General features: G+C 37.1%; 1 protein-coding gene across 1 annotated transcript; it reads right to left on the reverse strand.

Annotated features, from left to right (window-relative positions):
- Positions 1–1,527: 1,527 nt before the first annotated feature.
- Positions 1,528–20,455, reverse strand: HMGCR (HMGCoA reductase; the record flags this gene model as incomplete). Its single annotated transcript, NM_214559.1, is given in 19 exon segments — positions 1,528–1,801; positions 2,341–2,495; positions 3,445–3,603; positions 4,127–4,267; positions 5,227–5,397; positions 5,959–6,136; positions 6,708–6,793; positions 7,676–7,834; positions 8,292–8,486; positions 9,351–9,492; positions 10,453–10,630; positions 10,938–11,095; positions 11,412–11,563; positions 12,661–12,780; positions 13,900–14,006; positions 14,391–14,581; positions 16,562–16,649; positions 17,807–17,921; positions 20,277–20,455. Coding segments are annotated over 19 exon segments (2,796 nt in total). The 3' UTR covers positions 1,528–1,665.
- Positions 20,456–21,286: the final 831 nt, after the last annotated feature.

Raw genomic sequence — 21,286 nt, forward strand, 5'->3', positions numbered from 1 at the left:
AATGGTGTGTATTAAACATATAAATAAAATGAAAAAAATGAAAGAGAGAAAGCTCATTAACAGATATGCCTTTTGAAAAACCTTGCCGGTTTTCTACATAGACCGTGGACCCCCATGGTTACCTTTTTATACAAGACATATGCCTTCTAAATAGAGTTTGTGGACATACAGTGACAGGATGGAGGAATGGCAACTTCACAAATATACAACAAATCACACACTATACATTACAAGCACATATACTTTTTCTCAATTGTCACAAATTTTTACTTGGACTAGGTAGACTACAGTTTTTTTTAAATATCTATCTTTCCTTTAGCTAACTCTTCCTATTTTTACTCAAAGTACAAAGGGGGTTTCTAAATGCATTGGAAACTCCCAACACTCACTTTAAACACTTATGGCTATGCCACAAGATTAATTTGCTTACTACGCTGTTTGGAAAATTATTCCTACTCTTCACTCTATCACATACAATTTCCGTAGTTTTTGCACACTTCAAAAAATTATGTTTAAAATTCTGGTAATTAACAATGAACAGTCTTACAATACACTGGATTCAAACAAAAAAAAATCCTTGCTTTTGAAATCCAAAAGGGAAATATCCAAACCATGTAATGTTACCAAATATACTTAAGAAAAAAAGACTTTCAGACATAGAAAAAATATATGTTATGGTTGTCGATGTATTAAAGAGACTTTGCTAATGATTTTAATAATTATAATAATAATAATAATAATTTATGCTCAGCAACAAATAGCTTCATAGCACAGAAACGCTCATTTATTGAAGTATTTCATCATGTATTTGTTTTCATCATATTTTAAAGCATAAACACAATATATAAATATTTCAGAATAAATTGAAGGAGCAACGGTGCCATTTTCTAACATAATACAAGCAGCCGACAACATATTGTGAACAATTTGCAATTTGAATACAGTCAGAGTGTAAAACACTAGATATAGACATATCGGTCGAGCTAACTGCAACACCGATGGATACCTAGCTTAAATGTCTTCTAAAAAACTCCAGGCAATTATGCAGTCAAATTGGAATGATTTAATTACATCTATTGGTTCTGTGTTCAGTAGAATGAAATAAATAATTGTGTTAATAAAAGAAAAGTGTAAGAAAAAGGGGGAGTGGGGTATGTTCTATTATTATGACAACAGTAACCTCAGAAAAGATAGTAAAATGTTATATGAATCCAGATCATTACCAAACAGAAGGTAACTTTGCCTTGGGCAGGGCATAGGAGCATTGGCAGAGGGGAAATCTAAACTACTTTTTGCAAGAAGTCACATAATATATCCACTCATCATTAATCTAACTGGAATATTCCCTTATATTATAATGATGTGAAACGCTATTCCCACAAATGCACTTTTAGATGGTGCTGTCTTGTATTACCCTACATATTCCATATGCTTGTATCTAAAAATACCCAAATGCCCCATTCGTTAAAGATTACCAGGACTTATACCCTTCTGTAAAGCAGTAACATTTTTTTTCTTTCTTTTTTTAAAAGACAAAACTGCATGACTCCTCTACTTGCTCATCACAGTTATTGTGCAATCGTCCACTTTTCTGTGCATTGCTATAATACAAGAATGGTGACCAACATTTCTCTTTGGGGGGGGGGGGTTTTAGCTGCAAAGTTGTCATGATGCATTAGCTGTGCATGTCCCTGGCGCTGATGATGATTCTTTGAGCGCTGAGAAGTCTACCGACTTACTTCTCCTGTGTGTAGCAACCTCATCGATGGATGGAAGAGGACTGGCAATGTTCAGGGCAGATCTAAAAGAAGAAAAAATGAGAGAGAACATCCAAATAAGTCTTACACAATATAATACTTATGTGAACACCATCAATATTTCAATAAACAATGAACTTTTAAAAACTGCCAGAAAGCATGTTGCAAGTAAAATTAAAAGTGGTTACATTTTTCTTAAATCTATCTGAATAATGATTGAAAAACATTGAGGTTAAAAAGAACTAACATAAATTGTCAACCAAATGACTTTAGGTCATGATAAGTCTAGTTAAATGAAGAATTATTTTGTTGCATAATCAGTAAAAAGTACAGAGAGCTTCCACGATTGATTTGTGTATTCCCTTCTATGTCTAGGTGTCTCAAAAATTTCCAGTGATAATCCATAATATAATTCTTTCACTTTTTTATATTGATGTAAAGCACTGTGAAACAACAGTCATGTTGTATGTAAATATAATCATTACATTGTAATGTAAAAGTTGTCACATAATTCAACATGTTTTGCTACAAAACTAATCATCATTACAAGTCTAATCAAAGCAAACCCAAACTGCAATCCCACCTGTTATGTTTCATGTGGCTTTTGACAAGGTGACCAGCTGCAAGAGCTGACATGAGTGAGAGTTCACCGGCCATGACTGTAGCGCAGACGATCCTAGCCAGCTGAGAGGCATTCAGTCCCGAACCATGGATGTTGGACCCTTTCACATCCATCATCTGTAAGAATGAAGAAAAACACACATTGAAGATTACGGTGATCCAACATTATTTATTTATTTTATTTATTTATTCATTAGTCTTTTTTTAGTAGGGTGGCTCCATCAGTAGTTAAATACTGTTTTCCGTGGAGGCCCTACCACATAAATACAAAATTTACAAACATATTGATGTAAACAATCCAAATCGAAACAAAATGAATTCAGTTGCAACATTTTCGAACAAAAGAAAAGAAACGTTGGTGACCATTGCTTCAGACTTTATTGGGCATACGGTATACCAGTTGAGATACAGGTTGAGGATTAAAGTTGTGTTTGGGTTTAATGTTAGGGTTAGGGTTGCGGCTAGATTAAGTGTTTGGTCTGTGGATGAAGTTAAGGAATTTGATTGGTCAATGAAATTGACTATCAACCGAAAATTAAAAATTAGATTGATAGATTATGAACAAGAATGGAAGAAATCTTCTGTACATGATTGCTGAAGTGTTTTAAAGTGACTCAGTAACATTGCCTCAGATTCTGAAACAAAATTCTGGCTTTAGCTCATGCTGCAATCATAATTATAAACCTTTAGGTCAGTCAGGAATCCCTTGTCGATCGCCTGTTTGATTATCAAGATATTCGTGATTGGAAATCGAAATTCCATTTTTCGTTTTCATAACAGTTTTTAAAACACAACAGTCTATTGGGGAAAATGAGTACGGTATTGTAAAACCGGTCACTCAACATGTTAAACTTTTTTGAGGCACTTCATGATCATTTTGAAGCGCAATTTTTTAAAGGGCTTCAATATTACACCATATCACAGACACTGATAACACGTAGGGCCATGCATCTCAGATTTAACAATGCCTTTAAGATCATGCTCCCCAAACAAGTTGTGAAATCAGAGTGAAAATCAATGTACATGTATGCGGTACATCATCAGGTACACACTGCATCTGTCTCACCTGAAGGCAAGCTGACTGAGGGGGTAAGACGGTACCTCCTCCTACCGTTCCTAGCTCAATGGATGGCATGGTACAGCTCAGGTACAGATCTTCACCTTTAGGTCCTCTGGTCTCCATCAGGGTCATGCAGTTAGAACTGGCAATGTTCTGGGCTGCATCCTGCACAACACAACAAAATGGAGGCACTGATTATAGAAAATATCTTTCATGAATAATGTCTGCTTAGAGCCAGAAAAGCATTAAAAATATGTGAGTAAATCAGAAAATTCTTCCTTTGTTTTTCTCTTCTCAATAGAGTGTTTTTCTGAACTTCTCAATAGCTTATTCATGGCACTGGGACTTATTTATTGACTATCTCTGCAGAGAAATATGTGTGTCCTTGGCAAATTCAAGATTTAGGTAAGCAACAGAAACAGTTGCTTGTTATAGCAGAACCCGTGATATGAATTACATGTTTTAATCATGATATTGGCAAAGAGATATATAAAAAAAAAATGAAGCCAAAATCTACTTGTTGGTATTAGTGAGGGTTTTTTTTTTTTTTTTTTTTTTACTTACAGTTGTTTAACTGTAACTTATCAAAATCTCAAGCCATACTGTAGAATTTTTTCATTAAATGAACGAAAATATGTCACTGTTGTTACTAAACATATCATTTTTTTAAACCAGTTATTATAGTTACCTGTCCAGTTGCAATGTAGATGGCGGTGACGATATTAGCTGCATGTGCATTGAAGCCTCCTATACTGCCAGCCATGGCTGAGCCTACGAGGTTCTTGTGGATGTTGAGGTCCACTAAAGCTGATGCACTGGTCTTCAAAACCTGACAGGGGATGAACAAAATGTAATACCAAGCGTAAACATAAAATAAAGAGATTTTCATTTGAACATCTAGTAGTAAATAATCACTTTGATCTTTGCGTAACTTTAGTTTATCTGGATAAAGCAAATTGCAAGTCTCATACCCCCCCCCCCCCTCCCCCCACATGACCCTCTCCTTGTTCAGGAGGTGGATATATCAAGAAGTGAACAATTCATTTTGTTCAGGGCTCCCACATTATAACATAAGTTTGAGAAACAAATTTCATAATTTTCTGTGACTTTCAATAACCCATTTTGCCTTTTTCCATATGACCTGATAAATACCATTTTGTAATGGATTGAGGCATTAAAATTCTACACCCACTGTCAGTTCAAACACACACAACTTACACCCATGATCAATTTCCATGACTTAACACGACTTTGGGCGATTTTTTTATCAACGTCTACACTTTTCCATGACTTTCCAGAATCATTTACTTTCCCATAACTCTCAAGGTTTTTCCATGACCCTGGGAACTCATCCGATGACAAATGACTGACGTTACAATAGACCAGTTAACGGTTAGCACATTATAATAATAATAATAATACTCAGTTTTTATATAGCGCTTATTAGAATCATTACTGCAATGACCCCGAACATCCACAGATCTTCAAAACATGTAGAGTTCCCACTTTGTACATTTTGAAATAATCAGTCCTACAGCGATGGAGGTGCTATATAAATTACCTTTGTTTCCCAATTTTCAAAGAATACTTCCACCTGTGTATCATGGAGTGCACTGCTTGTGCATGAATGAATAATGATTACATAACTTTCATGAGCACGTATCCAGTATTTCGTCTCCGTGTATTTCAAAATTTGCTCTGCAATGACCTTCATCTGCTCATGCTCAGACTGCAACCGTGAACTGGCTTATTGAATCAATAAGTTCGACTAGTCTCACAGTATCTTACCTGCTGGACAATGTGTGCTGGGACAGTGGCTTCACAGACGACTGACTTTCCTCTTCCTTCGATCCAGTTAATCGCTGCTACCTTCTTGTCTGTGCAGTAGTTTCCACTCAAGCTCATGATTTCTATGTTGGGGAACATGGTCTGCAGAGCATGGAGTGCTTGCTCTGTGCCCTGTAAAATAGGACAAAGGTTTGTAGAGGAATTCATGGTATCAGTTTTGAATGGCCATCCCAAAAGTAGACTGCATGCAGTTTAATAGAAAAGTCACTCGGGAATGGGATTCTGCAGGTAAGGCACCTCATTCAGAACTATTACAGATACAACTCAATATCTAACATGCATGGCAATATCAACTCACAACTTGACTTCTATAAAACCATAACTTTCACACCAATCGTTCACAAATTTTGCGAGTGGTTCAGGTTTGCTTCAGTTTCATAACCCTATATAATAGAATCCTAAATGACACAACACTTAATTGTTGCGATTTGTAAAAGATTCTTGGCATGAAAATTGCTGTCATTTATGACTTGCGAAAGCTTTGTGTTGTAAACATCACTGGTCTTACGGGACTTTCTCCCCAAAGGCGTATCAGAATCATGGTTATACTGCAAATGGTTACAAATTAATTCTCATTGTTGAAGAAATTGCCTTGATTCAATACAAGGACAATTTGACATCACATGGTCTATACTCCCTCATCCAGACAACCAGACTAGTGAGAATACATACCTTGGATATCATGTTCATGCCCATAGCATCCCCAGTCAGTGCTTTAAACCTGAGGAACATGTAGCGACCAGCCAGCGCTGTCTGGATACTCTTCAGCTTGGCGAAGCGGCTCGTCGACTCAAACCTTTCCTTGATCGCTGCAAAGTTTTCTGGGACCTCCAACCATTGTTTGATAGCTCTATTAAATTGGAAAAACAAAATACATTTGAATAACAATGCTTGTTTCAGTTAGGTAATTACAAAAATATCTTCAAGAATGTTTTGTTTTGCAGACATATGTGCCATGTAAAGAAAATTAGCAAAAAGACACTTCCCATAATTGTAAATGATAGTCTGTTTTGCAGAAAGAAACTTTGGTGAATTGCACATATTCAGTGTAGGTTATTTTGCAGCATAAATAAGGTTTCTAATTTGCAGTACAGGACAAGGATTGAACTCAACTATATCTAGAAAAAAGGCTCTTCAATCTGTACTGCATTTAAAGCCCTACTGTACTACTTGTAGCTACTTGCTCCCTCTATACAGCAAACAATGCCTAAGCGGTGACCATTGGTCCCCCAGGATCCTCTTTTTCTTATGTCAATTGAGAGCCGAGTCAATGAGATAGCCACATGTCAGTGACCACACTGGGTGGTCTAATCCCTCCCGGCCAAACTAGTACAGACAGGCTTTAACTTCCTCTTCCATCAGTATGTTTTAATTTCCATCTGGCAAAATACTTCATACAATGGCTACAATGGTTTCCTTACCCTGCCTCCTGTGCACTTGGTAATCTGACCAATGGTCCTCTAGTCATGCCATCACCGATCAGGACACTGTGAATACCACCAGCAGACTGTATGGACCAACCAAAGGAAAACAGGTAGAAGATATGAATGTGGTCTCTGACTGCAGATGCTAACATCAGTGAAGCTTTCTTCATTTCCACTATTAGCAGTAAAATAAAATCTAACAACATTAGCCTAAAAACAGGTAAGAAGACATGAATGTGATCTCTGACTGCAGATGCTAACATCACTGAAGTTTACTACCCCATACCAAACTTCATTTCCACTATTAGCAGTAAAATAAATCCATCAACATTAGGCTTATCTTCATATCAAATTCAGTAATTCCTTTGACCATTCTGTTAAATACTGTTTAATATAAAATTACTATGTTCTTGAAGTATGAGATGTTGCAATTTATAATATGACCCTGTCATCTCCTAATCATTGGGAATCCAATCTAGCAACATTCCATCAGTGAATTATTGTTATAAATTTCCAACTCTGACGGTGACCAAAACACATAAAAATGTATTTCTTATTGACAGTCATTAACAAGTCCCCAATACAACAAACGATTCAAGTACAGGAATGTCCATTATGAGGAACTGGACACAAAAACAGAAATACTTCCATTTTTACAGTTTGCAAAATTTACGCAAATAAAAAAGGCGAGTTAGGGGTTCTTAGCATGTTTCATCTATCACTCAACACTAAATACAGTGAACCTGTATACAGAGACCACTTGAGGAGATAGGAAACGTGGTCGTTATGGGCCGATGGTCTTTTGGTACAGAGTCGTTTTGTACACGTTTCAATGGAAACACTGTTAACGGAAAACAGAAAATGTGGTCTTTACAGAGAGGTGGTCTTTCTAAACAGGTGGTCACTAAAGCAGGTTTCACTGTACAAACGTCCTGTGTATGACCCATCAGTAATGGACTACTCACTCTAAGAGCTCTGCATCCTCTGTTTGTACTTGCCACCAAGCATCCTTCCGTGGTTGCCATGGGAACCTGAAACTCTTGTCCGTCCAGGAGGAGGGGTCCAGCCACGCCCACTGGTACAGGCATGTAACCGATCACATTCTCACAGCATGCTCCGGATACCTATAGACAAAGAAACAAAAAAGCAAAACATGAAAATAAAACATGAATCAAATTCTGTAGGGTAGAATTCTTCAATGGTGTACATGACAATTGACTTGATTTTTCAACTTTTAGATCCAGTTGTACAAAAGCTATTATGTCCATTAAATATGCACTCTTGAATAAAATTCCTTAAGAATTATAATATCAAATTACATTTAGCTACAGATACACAAGAGATCAAAGACAAACAAAATAATATCCACTAAATCTTTAAAAAAGAAAAAATGTACATACATGAATTAAATCGATTGATATAGAAATAAATAGAAATATAGATGTATATGATATATCAAGAGTTGGTATTGCAATTTGGCAACATACAATATTTAGAAGCAGAAAAATACACAGGAAGAGGCATGGAAACAACAAAAAATATAAGAGATGGATAAATTGAAGAAAGTTGGAGGGAACTTACAAATGAATAGTCATAGCTTGCGTAGGGTAGTTTCTCCAGTGCATCAGTAATTGGAAGAAGCTTGGAGATGATCTGCCTCCTGACCGCCACGCCCCTCTCAGGGTTATCCAGGATATTCTCCAGCTTGTATGCAGGAATGTGTTTAGCACCGACCAAGAGCTGAACCTCATCATCGGTCAGGGCATTTGGTCCTTTCTGTAAGACGGAAGGAAATGTTGAATTTTGAATTTTGAATTTTGAATTTTGAATTTGCCTGCATGTGTACGCAGAAGGACATTAGCAAGGTAAATCCTCTTACAAAGGATGTCAGTTAGAATTGAGCAGAGGGCCTGAAAATCACCTAGAATGAGCTATTTTGTACCCAAAAAAGCCTGAACTATGGTCTGAGAATAACTTGCCAGGGCCTGAATTCAGGCTATTTCCTGAAAACTGGCATCCCTGTAATACACATAAAGATGGTTTGTCCCTATCGCAGACCTAAAAACCTGAAGTTCCATGAACCCAGTTGTATATTAAAAACAAGAGGGATGGTGGTAGTTCAGGTATGGTCATCTAGTCTAAATCCTGCATTCAAGACTAAAGCTATAAGATATTGGCCTTCACTTCATCATCATCATCATCATCTAGTGCTGTCCCTTCGGAAGGGGTTGGCGGCTATGCACCTCCATCGCTCTCTGTCATGTACCCTTGCTCTAACCTCTCTGTAGTTAGATCAGTCCATTTCTCAACATCATCAAACCAAGTGAATTGCTGTCTACCCCTTCCTCGTTTACCCTCTACCATTCCTTCCAGCAAGATCTTTTCCAATCCTCCTCCTCACATCACGTGACCAACATACACTAGTTTTCTCTTTCTCTTTTCACAAAACTTGTCATCAGCGATAAATTACAATTTGTGTTATAAGCTACTGAAATCCTTGCTTCTGATTGGTTATCAGCAGATTTGTCACTGATTTTTGTTATTTGTCATTGAAAAAAGGCTTTGTGAAACGCCCCCACTTCTCTCTCTTTGTTTGCTCTGTTCACTTTACACAAGCTAAAATGTAATTATGACACTCACCCCAACATTAAGGATCTCCAGTAGTTCTGGCATGGGTCTGGGAGCCTTAAGTTCCTTCTCTAGGACCCACTCCACTTCTTCCTCCTTGATAACCTCCTCCTCCTCATCTTCAGAACCACTTCCTGATGAACCAATAGTGAATCTGCAAACCAAACACAAATAATTTGAAATTTAAATCAATTATTGATTGTTGTCATAAGCAGGGCTCAATACTACTAGAGATGTAGAGGTGTCGTGGTCACCGGACTGTGGATCATAAAGTCTGCAGCACTACTATCCTTTGGCAAGACATTAATCTACATTTGCCACACTCGACCCAGGTGAGGTACATGGGTGCCTGGCAGGAATTAAATTTTTTGAAATGCTAGAGCGCCATAATGGCAGCCAGAGACGTTATAATGTGATATGCGCTATACAAGAAACAAATTTTATGAATGTTATTACTTGTGTTTTCATATAGAGACCAAAGTTGAAGTTTTTAAGATCTTCATACTTGAACCCAAAATAACAATTTAGAAATTTTGGTCGCCCAGACCAAGGTTTTTGGGTATCCAAGTGTCTGAGGTACCTGCTAGTGTGTAACGGAGGTTACTTCTATTTCTGTTTTGTCCATTGCCAGATGGTCAAGCAGGCCGGTAAGCTAGGTCCCTCAAATGAGGCAAACGATTTCTTGAAGCTGATAGATTGTATACTTATTTACAGTTTAATCCATGAGGAAAGCGATAATCTTGATGTATTTTAATGAGAGCGGAATTAAAGCGTTCCTTCTTCGAGATGGCGTCAATCTTTACTGTAAGGATCCTAATTGTAATGTCTAGCATTAGCATACACATGAACATCTCAACTAAATTTTCAAATTTATTTTTCACAATCTGCATCATGACATAACATGTATGATACAAAGTCAATGGTCAAAAGATCAAAATCACACTCCAATACGTATCTTTCCCTCAAGAGGGCAGCAGTCTAAATTATATCATCTGTTGAGAGTCTGAAAGGGGTCTTTCTGAAACTCCTATACTTCACATAAAGTTAATGCCCTTCTGGCTCTCAACAGATGATACATTTGAAACCCAATCACTAAAGCCCTTTTGCTACTTACCTGGCAGGTTTAACAGAGTGCGATGATACAGGGGATGACGAACGGCTATGACGTGGCGAGGCGGTCACCGGGTCGGTCTGGCAGGCCTGGGTGCGAGAGGTCATTGATTCAATGACCCTCACATCGCTGGTTGAGGGAGAGGAGGAGAGTGTGCCAATAGTCTCAACTTCAGATGCATCTGCAGATTGAAGAAGAAAAAAAGTTAATGTATATTCTCACAAACGCTCTAATGATGCTAATTTAAATGAGTATGACCGATGATTCATTTTCTTGTTTCTTTCATAATGCGTATTGCAAGAACTCTGTAATATCAATAGCAAGTTACACTGATTTTTATAAGCTATGGAAATCATGGCATCTGATTGGTTGACAGGTGATTTTTCATAGAATTTTTTTTTTTTTATTGATAAGTTTTATGAAACAGGGCCCCGGTCCCATGTCAAATCACAGATATGTAACTAGCCCTTCATCGGACAGAAACCAACCTTCGTGATCGGATCCAGGGTTGACGACCTCATGACCTTCCATGATGCTGACCCGCTTCTCTGGGTAGATGGCCAAGTCAGAGAAGAAGATGTAGTGGCTTGCTAGGACAGTTGCTAGGATAGCAGTGAGGATGTAATCCAGGGTGGGAGGCCATAGTCTATATCATGAAAAGAAAAAGAGAGGGAGCCTATAAGCCATATCACAATAATATCGTAAAATTAAGTGATAATTTATTGTCTGTCAGAAGCTCATCACCTCAGCTGTATAGGCGAGCCAATCGGGTCTACATGATATGTCGAAAATGAGGTTTCAATTTGGTTTCGTGCAATACTGAAAGGGAAAATATTTATTATTCATTTAACATTTGTATTCAATGTTTAATCAGCTTTCCGTTGATATACAGTTTGTACTTTCATCGCATAGAGTCTTTAACTCCTTTCTGTCACTCATACAAGTGGTATTGATGATCCTACCTTGTCGCGTAGAACTCCCATAGAGGCATGGTAGGATCAATCTTCTTGTCTGTGAGTAGGTTTCCATCGTAGAGCATATCTCGACTCATCAGTTCCGTGTCGTTACTAGCAAGCCAGTAGCTGTGAGCGTGAACTAGTACCAGTCCAGTGGCCTAAGAAGGGGCAAAAGATTCATACTTAAGTAAAAACCTGTACTAGGAATAAAATATTGCTTCTACACTTGTAATTTTGGAGAAAAGAAATGATTGCAGTCATGGAGAAGTACACACTACAATAAGAGTGGACCCCTTTAAAAAGAATTTTTAATCACATTTTTTCTCCTTCTAAACAAAGATACAGGTTGTTAGTCTATCTAGGCCTAATAAATACCATGTGTATATTTTCATGATAATATAAAACTTTAAAATGTAACAACTTTTGGCAAGATCAGGAACACCAACATTACTTGGCCGATATGTCCAGTAGATTCAAGCATGCACTTGTTGCAGTCTTGAATGATATTTCCTGGGAGGTGAATGATCAAAACAGCTGCCTTTTGTAACTTTCTTTTGCCCCTTTTCTTCTCTATTCAAATCTATTTTGAAATAGTAAGCACATTTTCTCTCCGACAAGTTGGTCTGTGAAAAAACGCAATGGTGGGAGTTTCATAATAATATGAAACTAGAAGACCACATAATCTACAATCTGGTCATTTCTAGAAAACCAAAGTCCCCTGACAGTTGCCTACAATTTTGTAATTTTATTATGATATGAAACTTGAACAGGCCAGAGAGTCTACAATCTGGCGAATTCAGGAAAACCAAAGACCCTTGGAGGATGCTTAGAAAGTTTGTATTTTTATCATAACACAAACAAACTTTACACTTTAACAAATTTCGGGAAAACCATAAACCACTAGAGGATACAAACAAAGTACGGAGTTTCATAATATAAACTAGAAAGCATCACAAAATCTACGATCTTGCAATTTAAGGACAACCTAATCCATTCAAGGACATCTTCCGAGACAGGTTTCCCGTGGGGTCATGAACCACCAACCAACCAACCACTGAAACCAGGGAAAAAATTAATTAAAATATTTCGGGGGATACTTTTCAAATTTGCTAGCATGAAAATAACACGCTTTAGTTAGTTTTGCATGGAACAAATTTTGGGGGGCTCTTTTTTTTACTTTCGGGGGCTCTTTTGGGCATTTCGGGGGCTAATTCAACCCGAGCCCCCATGTATTTTTTCCCTGACTGTAACTTACCATGATCATCTTGACCCGCTGGACCACAGGATTGGGTTTCCTGTCCTCTTCTTCCTCCAGTACCTCGGCAAAGCGTCCAAGATGCCACACGGGTCGGCCATACTTGTTGCTGTTTGACAGCTGGGGGAGGGAATAGGAAGGAAGACATCAACCACCATGACTCACAACAAACATCCTTCATTAGAATGAACTCTTTAAAGGGATTGTTTAACTTTGTCTCAGATTCTGAAACAAATCCTGGATTTAGCTCATGCTGTAATGAAAATTATAAACCTTTAAGTCAGTCAGGAACCCATGTCTTTTACAAACCAATCGCCTGTCTGATTATCAAGATATTTAGGATTGGAAATCAAAATCAAATTTTTGTTTTTTTTCTTAACGATTTTTATAACACTGCAGTCTATTGTGGAAAATGAGTATGGTAAAACTGGTCACTCGAAGATTTTTACTTTTTTGAGGCACTTCATGATCATTTTGAAGCGCAATTTTTCTAGGGCTTCAATATTTCACCATATCACAGACACTGATAACATGTAGGGCCGTGCATCTCAGATTTAACATTGTTAAACGGTGCCTTTAAGGTCACTGTAGGACTACAGTGCCAAATAATGGGTGTATACCACTGATCTCAAAAGACAAAATGTGGTGTGACATCATTTGAGGGTCTTTACTGAAGTAGTTTCTTTCATATGAGCATATTAAAATGCTTACTAGCAATTTTCTTTACCTTAGAAACCAAATATTTTGATCTGATCAAATAAATAATATTATTCATTCAGCATTTCAAAGGTAGAATACAATGAGGACACAAGAGAAAGAATAAGCAATTCAGTCTCCCCTGTTGTGCCTCAATCATCAAACTGCACTTTGTACTCAATTCCTAACAATGTTTGACCGTCTTTCAGCAACTCCTTAAACATGGATATGAAAATGTTCAACATCATGCCTTTAAGCTTCATATATCCCTGCATTGATGTGATGCAACTGCAATGTTATTACTCAATTTCATCTTCAACACATGTTTCTTATCAAGAAAAGTGTTTAAATACAATAAAACAAGAATGCAAGTGAAAGGATATTATTACTTCCAGAAAACAAAATATATCGGTACATTCTTAAAGATATTTCAAGAGATTGTGACTTCTTTGCAATGAAACCTGTCAAGTTGCCAAGTCTTTTGATGAAGTGGATTCTGAAACCACAACCAACCCTGATGATTCAACATGCTTCCTTACTTACCTCAAGAACGAGAGAGAGACAAGCTGGGAAGAAGGTCATGAAAACAAAATAGTTGGCGATGAGGGAGAGGATGCCGAAGCAGCAGAAAACTTCCATCTTCCGGATGCCTGAAATAGAAAAACATGATAAAGAATATCTTAATAAGTCTTCAAAAGGCTTCAGCAATGCTGATAATAATTTTCATCTGAATTATTTATTTCTACTATAATGACTATTTCATTTAAGGACATTAAAAAAAACATACATGATTTGAATATTTCTGTTTATCTTTTACAAACTTAAATGTGATATTGACTGTATCTTTCCAAATGTGTAAGTGTCAATCATTTCTTTCAATGTATGGTAATTGCGTTTAAACATTATAGAAAGGGATCGTTGTACAAGTTCCCTAAAAGACATCTTGGCAAAACTCTTACCAGACCATTCTGAATGTTCAATGATTGTTCGATTTCCCCTCAATTAATGCCAGGAAGACACCGGCAAACACTTACCTGACATGGTTCCGATGCTGATGACCAAGGTGGTCACTACAGTGTCCAGTGTGATGGTGGGTCCAAGAATGGCCATACCGCGGGCGATGTTGTCCACCACCTCATTCTGAGTGGTGCTACTCAGGGCAAACTTGGTGAGAGCGCTGGCCTTGGTCAGGTCGATGAGGAGCAAGAAGAATGGGAGAGCCTCACTGGAAGGTGATACAACAGATATTAGTTAATTAATTACTTACTTAATTAATTAATACAACAGATATCACAGAGATGTTAACTGATATGAAAGCACAGTATGTACTATTTTGGGAAAGAGGCATTTAAAAAGCGACTCTGATAAGAAGGGCACGATTAGTTTCTTCTCTTCTTCTTAAAGGGATCCGGTAACTTTGTCTCAGATTCTGAAATAAAATTCTGGATTTAGCTCATGATGCAATGATAATTATAAACCTTTAGGTCAGTCAGGAACCCCATGACTTTTACAAGCCGATCGCCTGTCCGATTATCAAGATATTTATGATTGGAATTACAAATTTTGAAAACCGTTCGCCTGACGGTTTTCATAACACTACAGTCTACCGGGGAAAACGAGTATGGTATAACCGGTCACTCAAAGATTTTTACTTTTTTGAGGCACTTCTTGATCATTTTGAAGCGCGATTTTTTTAGGGCTTCAACGTTACACCATATCACAGACACTGATAACATATAGGACCGTGTATATCAGATTTAACATTGTTAAACAATCCCTTTAACCAAATTACTATAAATAATTTCATTACCATAGGATAATGGATTAATACAGGAACCAACTGATTACTCTAAACAATAAGTGAGCATCCAGGTAAAATCAACCCGAAATACCAATCAGATAACTTCATGATTCAAAATTTTGTATGGATGTATTTTAAACATAATGTTACCATTGCATTAGTCGACCAGGGTGGTCACTTTGAATATTAGCAACCCCAAACAGGCTAAGGAATCAAAATTTAGTAATTGCTCATCAGCTCAAGTTTTGAATCAGTACCATAAGTATGAGAAAGACATCTGAAGATAATTTTAGTGACAAGTTCATTTCATTACACATCAAAGGGAGTTTAAACCACAACTAAAAAAAAATTGGTTAAGGCTTTCAACTACAGGAGAGTATATACTAGCTTGAAATTTGACTACTGGTACTTTCTATGATTAATAATGTGGGATTATAGGCAAATACAGCATTTCAAAGAACTGAATTATTTATCACGGCACGTCACTCCTGACAATGATATCACCGATTATTACACTTTGTATAACAGATAGACTATGACGTAAGGTACACATAACTTTGCAAACGTCGTGAATAACAAGCGCTCTATTACGTATGATACACACCCATTTGTGTGCCGAGCGAGTTCATGTGGATGGTAAAATGTATATTTGTTCAAACCGTTCCCTTCCCCTCTGATTCAACCAGGACTTCGCACCTTGGTCAATACTGATATGGGCTCATTAGTTGAAGGTCAGAAAAGACAAGTCTGGGAACCACTAAACAAAGGGCCAGCTGATACCTAGTCTCCAGGCACACTCTAAGAGCCTTGAGCAGAGCCTAGCTCTGTCAGGCTCTAGCTGTGTCAGTCTCAGCTTAAAGGTAAAGACCAGTATTGGAAACGCCCCAATTTCAAAAAATGAAATGGAAGCTCCTATTACCAATCATGTGAAAGAATATGTTTTGACTAATACATGATGATAAAAAATTTTGCCGGGCAACCGCCTACTAATTGATATATTTGGTAAATTATTATATCTATTTGGACCTGATAGATATCACGCACGTGTCGCATAGTCCCATATACATCTTTCTGTGTACAGTGATTGTAACTTTACCAAGAATGGGCCAAATTTCTTATCATTTTGGTGATTCCAGACTTGCAGTACACACCAATGCTTATATGCTAGATAGTCAACTTTTTCTGATTGATTCCACAACGTTTCTTTCACAATGCAATCGCATGACTAGAACTGGTCTTTATCTTTAAGACATTATTGTTGCTATTGTTTTCTTTATTCAGGTGCACTTATCATGTCTATTTGTAAGCTCAGCAATAAGTCATAAGGTTTAAATATGGAGGACAATTCAGACAAAGAATACATGAATGAGATTTGTTTAAAAAATCACTGTCTTGTTGACTTACTTCAAGCCTGTGAGTTCCAATCCAAACAGGTGAATTACAGCACTGCTGAACAGAAAACTGGAGAAGATGGTAAACAGACCAGCAATACCTGTATCCAATAGAAAGAAAAGTGAGAAAAGGTTCAAAATAAAGAAATAACTAAAACTTTGTTTATATCTGAATGTAAGGATGAGAACTAGGAAGAGGCAACAGCATAATTCAATTCACATTGAAAAACAGTTTTGTATGTGCATGCAGTGCCTCCTGTATTTTTTCTTTAATTTTCACAATCATCAATTCTGAAAAAAAATGTACGGCTGTAAGTTTGAATCTCTACATTTATGACATCCTATAGAAATGTATCATTTGAAATTAACTAGTGTTTAAATGTAGTACCGTACTTGCCGGAGATAAGGCTGCACCGCTGCATAGACCGCACCCCTAACTTTGACATTTCAAAGAGGGGAAAATAAAAAAATGAAAACGGACAAAACAAAATAATCATAATTTTCTCGAAAACACCATTTTTTTTTTTACAAACTGATACCAAATTCATCCAAATTCTTATAATTTATCGGAAGATTAGCTAAAAAAGTGATCGCAGGCAGATTTGGTGTCCGATATACCCCTACCACAATATACGGTGTAATGCGAAACTGCATGAAATGGAAAAACAAAATGGCGACTTCGGATGGATGTTCGCAGCAGCTCCATTAGACTGTCCCTTCCTTTACCTTTGTAATGCATTAGCACGAACTTAGATCAAGATCTATCAGCAAATGTTGTGTTAGGACGTTTATTTTCGTCTTCATGTCAACAATGCAAGATAAAATTGTCAGTAAGATGTTTGGAAATGTCCTGTACCATAGTGGTATTGTTATTTTACCGTTTCTAGCCCCATACGTGCAAATTCGTGTTGGTTTTGACTTTCATTTTTTTTGTTTTTTTTTACTCTTTCGTCGTAAAGGCCGCACTCCGACTTTTTGATATTTTCTCTTCCAAAAATACTGCGGCCTTTACGCCGGTAAATACGGTACAGTATATCTATAAAATACATCAAAGTGGATGTCAAGATGATTGATTATAATCCCAATTAATTATTAATTGGATAACTCTTTGATTGAAATGTGTTCTTTGGATAGAGTACACTGCAAAAACTGCAACTACAAAAATTGGAATGTACATTTACATACATGTCGATGAATTGGAGAAAAAAAGAAAGCAAAACCCTAGAATCAAATCACTTTTGAGACTTGATTTGCTTACCTAGAATGTATTTAGACCCTGTGGTTCTCAGCTTAGTAAACTGGAGGTAGAGATAAGCCACAGCTAATGTTCTCATGATACACATGACGAGCACATCAGAAGAAAGTGATGATTCCTGCAGAAGAAAAAAAAAATTGAGATTATTAACCCTCATCATTTATTAAAGTCAGCTTTTGTGCCATGATGACACTCCCTCCCTCCACATCTACTTGCTTAGAGCATCCTGGAATAAATTCTTGTCAAATCATGAAGAATTTATGATCTTCCTCGTGCTTCTACGAGCTAGTTATTCCTGAAGAGGCTGAATAGAGGATGAACACTCAGAATTGGTTAATTTGTGTCATTTATTAAATGTTTAAGTCTAACTGAATGCTTTCACCAATAAAGCATGTGATCTTACTGAAGATAATACTTTGAATAAAATGCACAGGTTTCTGAATCGAATGTTTCAGCCGGAAGTATAAAATCAGGTTTTTAAGAATAGTGAGCAAAAACTGAGAATTTATATTGTCAATTAGGGGAATACCAGTGATGACATTTGCAAATGATTTTTTTTAAACAAATGCCCCCTTTTTTTTGTAGTCTGAGGGGCACGAATCAAAACATCCAGGAAACATTCATGAAATTTTCACGAGAAGTATCCTCTTCCTGTGCCAAAGCATTGTGATTTCCCCACTTCTACTAAACAGCTTTTCTTGATGTCACCTTCTATGAACCCCTTTCAGAAGTTAAAGATAAAATTGAGTTCTCGTCATGCGATTGCATTGTGAAAGAAACATTGCAGAATAATCAGAAAAGGTTAATCATGTAGCACATAAGTATTGGAGTGTGCTGCAAGGTTCTGGAGTCATCAAAATGGTAAGAAATTTGGCCCAGTCTTGGTAAAGTTACAAGCACTGTGACTGTACACAGAAAGACGTATATGGGACTACCTTATTTGCCGGCGATAAGGCCGCAGCGCCGTATAGGCCACACCCGATTTTGACATTTAAACAAAACAAAACAAAAACAAAAAAAAATTGTCGAAGTCAGGATTTGAACTCTTGCGTATAAATGTTGATTTGACTAAAATCACTGCCTTAGACCGCTCGGCCATCCCGCATTAATGCTAACCTATGTAGTTTTTTGTGATGTATACATTGCGCCTCTCTCTTGTGTATTGAAATGGATTCAAAATAGCGACTTCGCGTGCTGGATGCTTCGCGGCAGCTCCGTTAAACGGGCCCTTCTTTTACTTTTGCAATGCATTGGCACGAACTTAGATCAAGATCTATCGGCAGATGTTGTTTTTGGAAGTTTATTTTCGTCTTCATGTCAACAATGCAAGATAAAATTGTCGGTAAGATGTGTGGAAATGTATAGTTATTGTACCGTTCGTAGATCTAGTCCCATATGTGCAAATTCGTGCTGGTTTTGACCTACTTTTTTAAAATTTGTTTACTCTTTCGTCGCATAGGCCGCACCCCGACTTTTTGATATTTTCTCTTCCAAAAATACTGTGGCCTTTACACCAAGAAAATACGGCACACGCACATGTGGCATAAAAATCTGTCCTGATTTGTAGGATGTTACATGCCATATTTAGAATATTAAGGCATATGCAGATCCATGCTTTTCAGGGAACATTTTTTTTCTGATGTTCTTCCACACATGCACAATACAATGATAACACTCACAAATTATTTTTCACCTCTTCCCAGAACTCAACACTTTCTTTAAGGACGGTAATCCCTGTATTTCCTACTAAAAGATTGTCAAAATGATACAAACATTGGGACGACTGCCAAAAAAATTGTGGGGAATTTTCAAAGTATTACATGAAAGAATTATGAGAACATTCCAAAATGTATTCCCCATTTCTGTTATCATGTACATTGCTCCCAATTGTCATCTAGGAAACTCTACATAATCGTATGAAAGAATTACATATTTTCTTTCTATCTTTTGTCTTGTATAATATAGTCCTGTGCCTCTTATTGTACATTCCTACACATCACATTTCCTTTGCAGCATCTTTTTAAAATGTATCTAATGGGTGATATCTAATAGGTGAAATAGACTGCTTCAACACCTGTGCCTAATTCATCATAATCTTCATACTCAACTTACTTTTGTATACCGGTACATGCTTTCACTCCGTACTTGTAGTTATACTTTTTTCCTCTCAAATAATAGGGTTAAAATAACAATTGAATAGTTGTGAAATTCAGTATAATTGAAAAGAGAACCAAGGGCTGTAGTGTTCAGTTTCCTTTTCCCCTCCCAGGCACATGTGACAGCAAATACTTAATGATGGTGATGGTGGTGGTGGTGGTGGTGGTGGTGGTGGTGGTGATGATGATAGTGGTGGTGGTGGTGGTGGTGATGATGATGATGATGATGATGATGATGATGATGATGATGATAATTATGGTGATGGTGATGGTGATGATGATGATCACAATGATAATAATTTCTGTAAGATGCGTACCTTAACTTGTGGTGCACATTCGTAGTTCCATCCGCATATCCTTGGCAGACCGGTGAAGTAGTTCATGGAGAGCATACAGATGGTTAGGGTGAGGGTACAGACGATCACTTCCCAGGGGTGCGAGGAACAGAACCTCCCCTGGGCTAAGAATAGGCGCGATAACATGTTGGATCTTACTCTGTAGGGAAGAGAAAAAGGAGAAGACCAATAATGTACACTGTATATCAAGTAACATCTTCAGTACTTTGTGTTTAATAACATCACACTGGAACAAATCGCAGGCCTACTTTTTATGTTGTAACACTGTACATCTCAAAATTGATGATGCTGCAAATCATATGAATTATTGTTTTGATGTAAATGAAATCCTCCTTAGTGGAGAAAAAGAGGGGGAAATATTCAAAAACAAATGTATATTATATCACAGTACCAGTATGACACTCTAAAATTCCTTTATCTCTGTGCAGACTTGCAAATATTGTCATTTGTGTCAGGATGCAGAGCAGTAAATGAAATTGGTACATGTACATGTACATGTATGTTAATATTCTCATTCTTTTATTTTGCTTTTTATGTATGTATACATGAATGTCTGCTTCATGTAGCTCATAAGCATATTGGAGGCTCTGATTTTCAGTTGTCATTCTCGATCATGAGTGCTGCTGCCGCTGCATATGCTATTTCTTTCCTTATCATGTGTCTAAAGCAATTTGCATGTATAGTTAAGCATCATTTCTATTATGAAAATCTATACAGTAGCTTATCTAGACAAGCTTGTCAATGTTATCTGTATGTTGTTGTAATAACCGTGAAGAAACTTTATTTGTTTGGTTTTACCTGGGATACTGTATCAGGTTTGACAATTAAAGCACACAACCACACATCATAAATTCATGAAAAATATCTTGCTCGGTCTCCTCTTCTGTGTATTATCTCTTTATCTCTTATAATCATGGGACTACTTTTATGGTTACAAAGGTACCAGTTGATGTGGTCTTTTACGATTAATA

This window comes from Strongylocentrotus purpuratus, unplaced genomic scaffold (assembly GCF_000002235.5).
Source record: "Strongylocentrotus purpuratus isolate Spur 01 unplaced genomic scaffold, Spur_5.0 spur5_scaffold_9, whole genome shotgun sequence".
Classification (NCBI taxonomy): domain Eukaryota; kingdom Metazoa; phylum Echinodermata; class Echinoidea; order Camarodonta; family Strongylocentrotidae; genus Strongylocentrotus; species Strongylocentrotus purpuratus.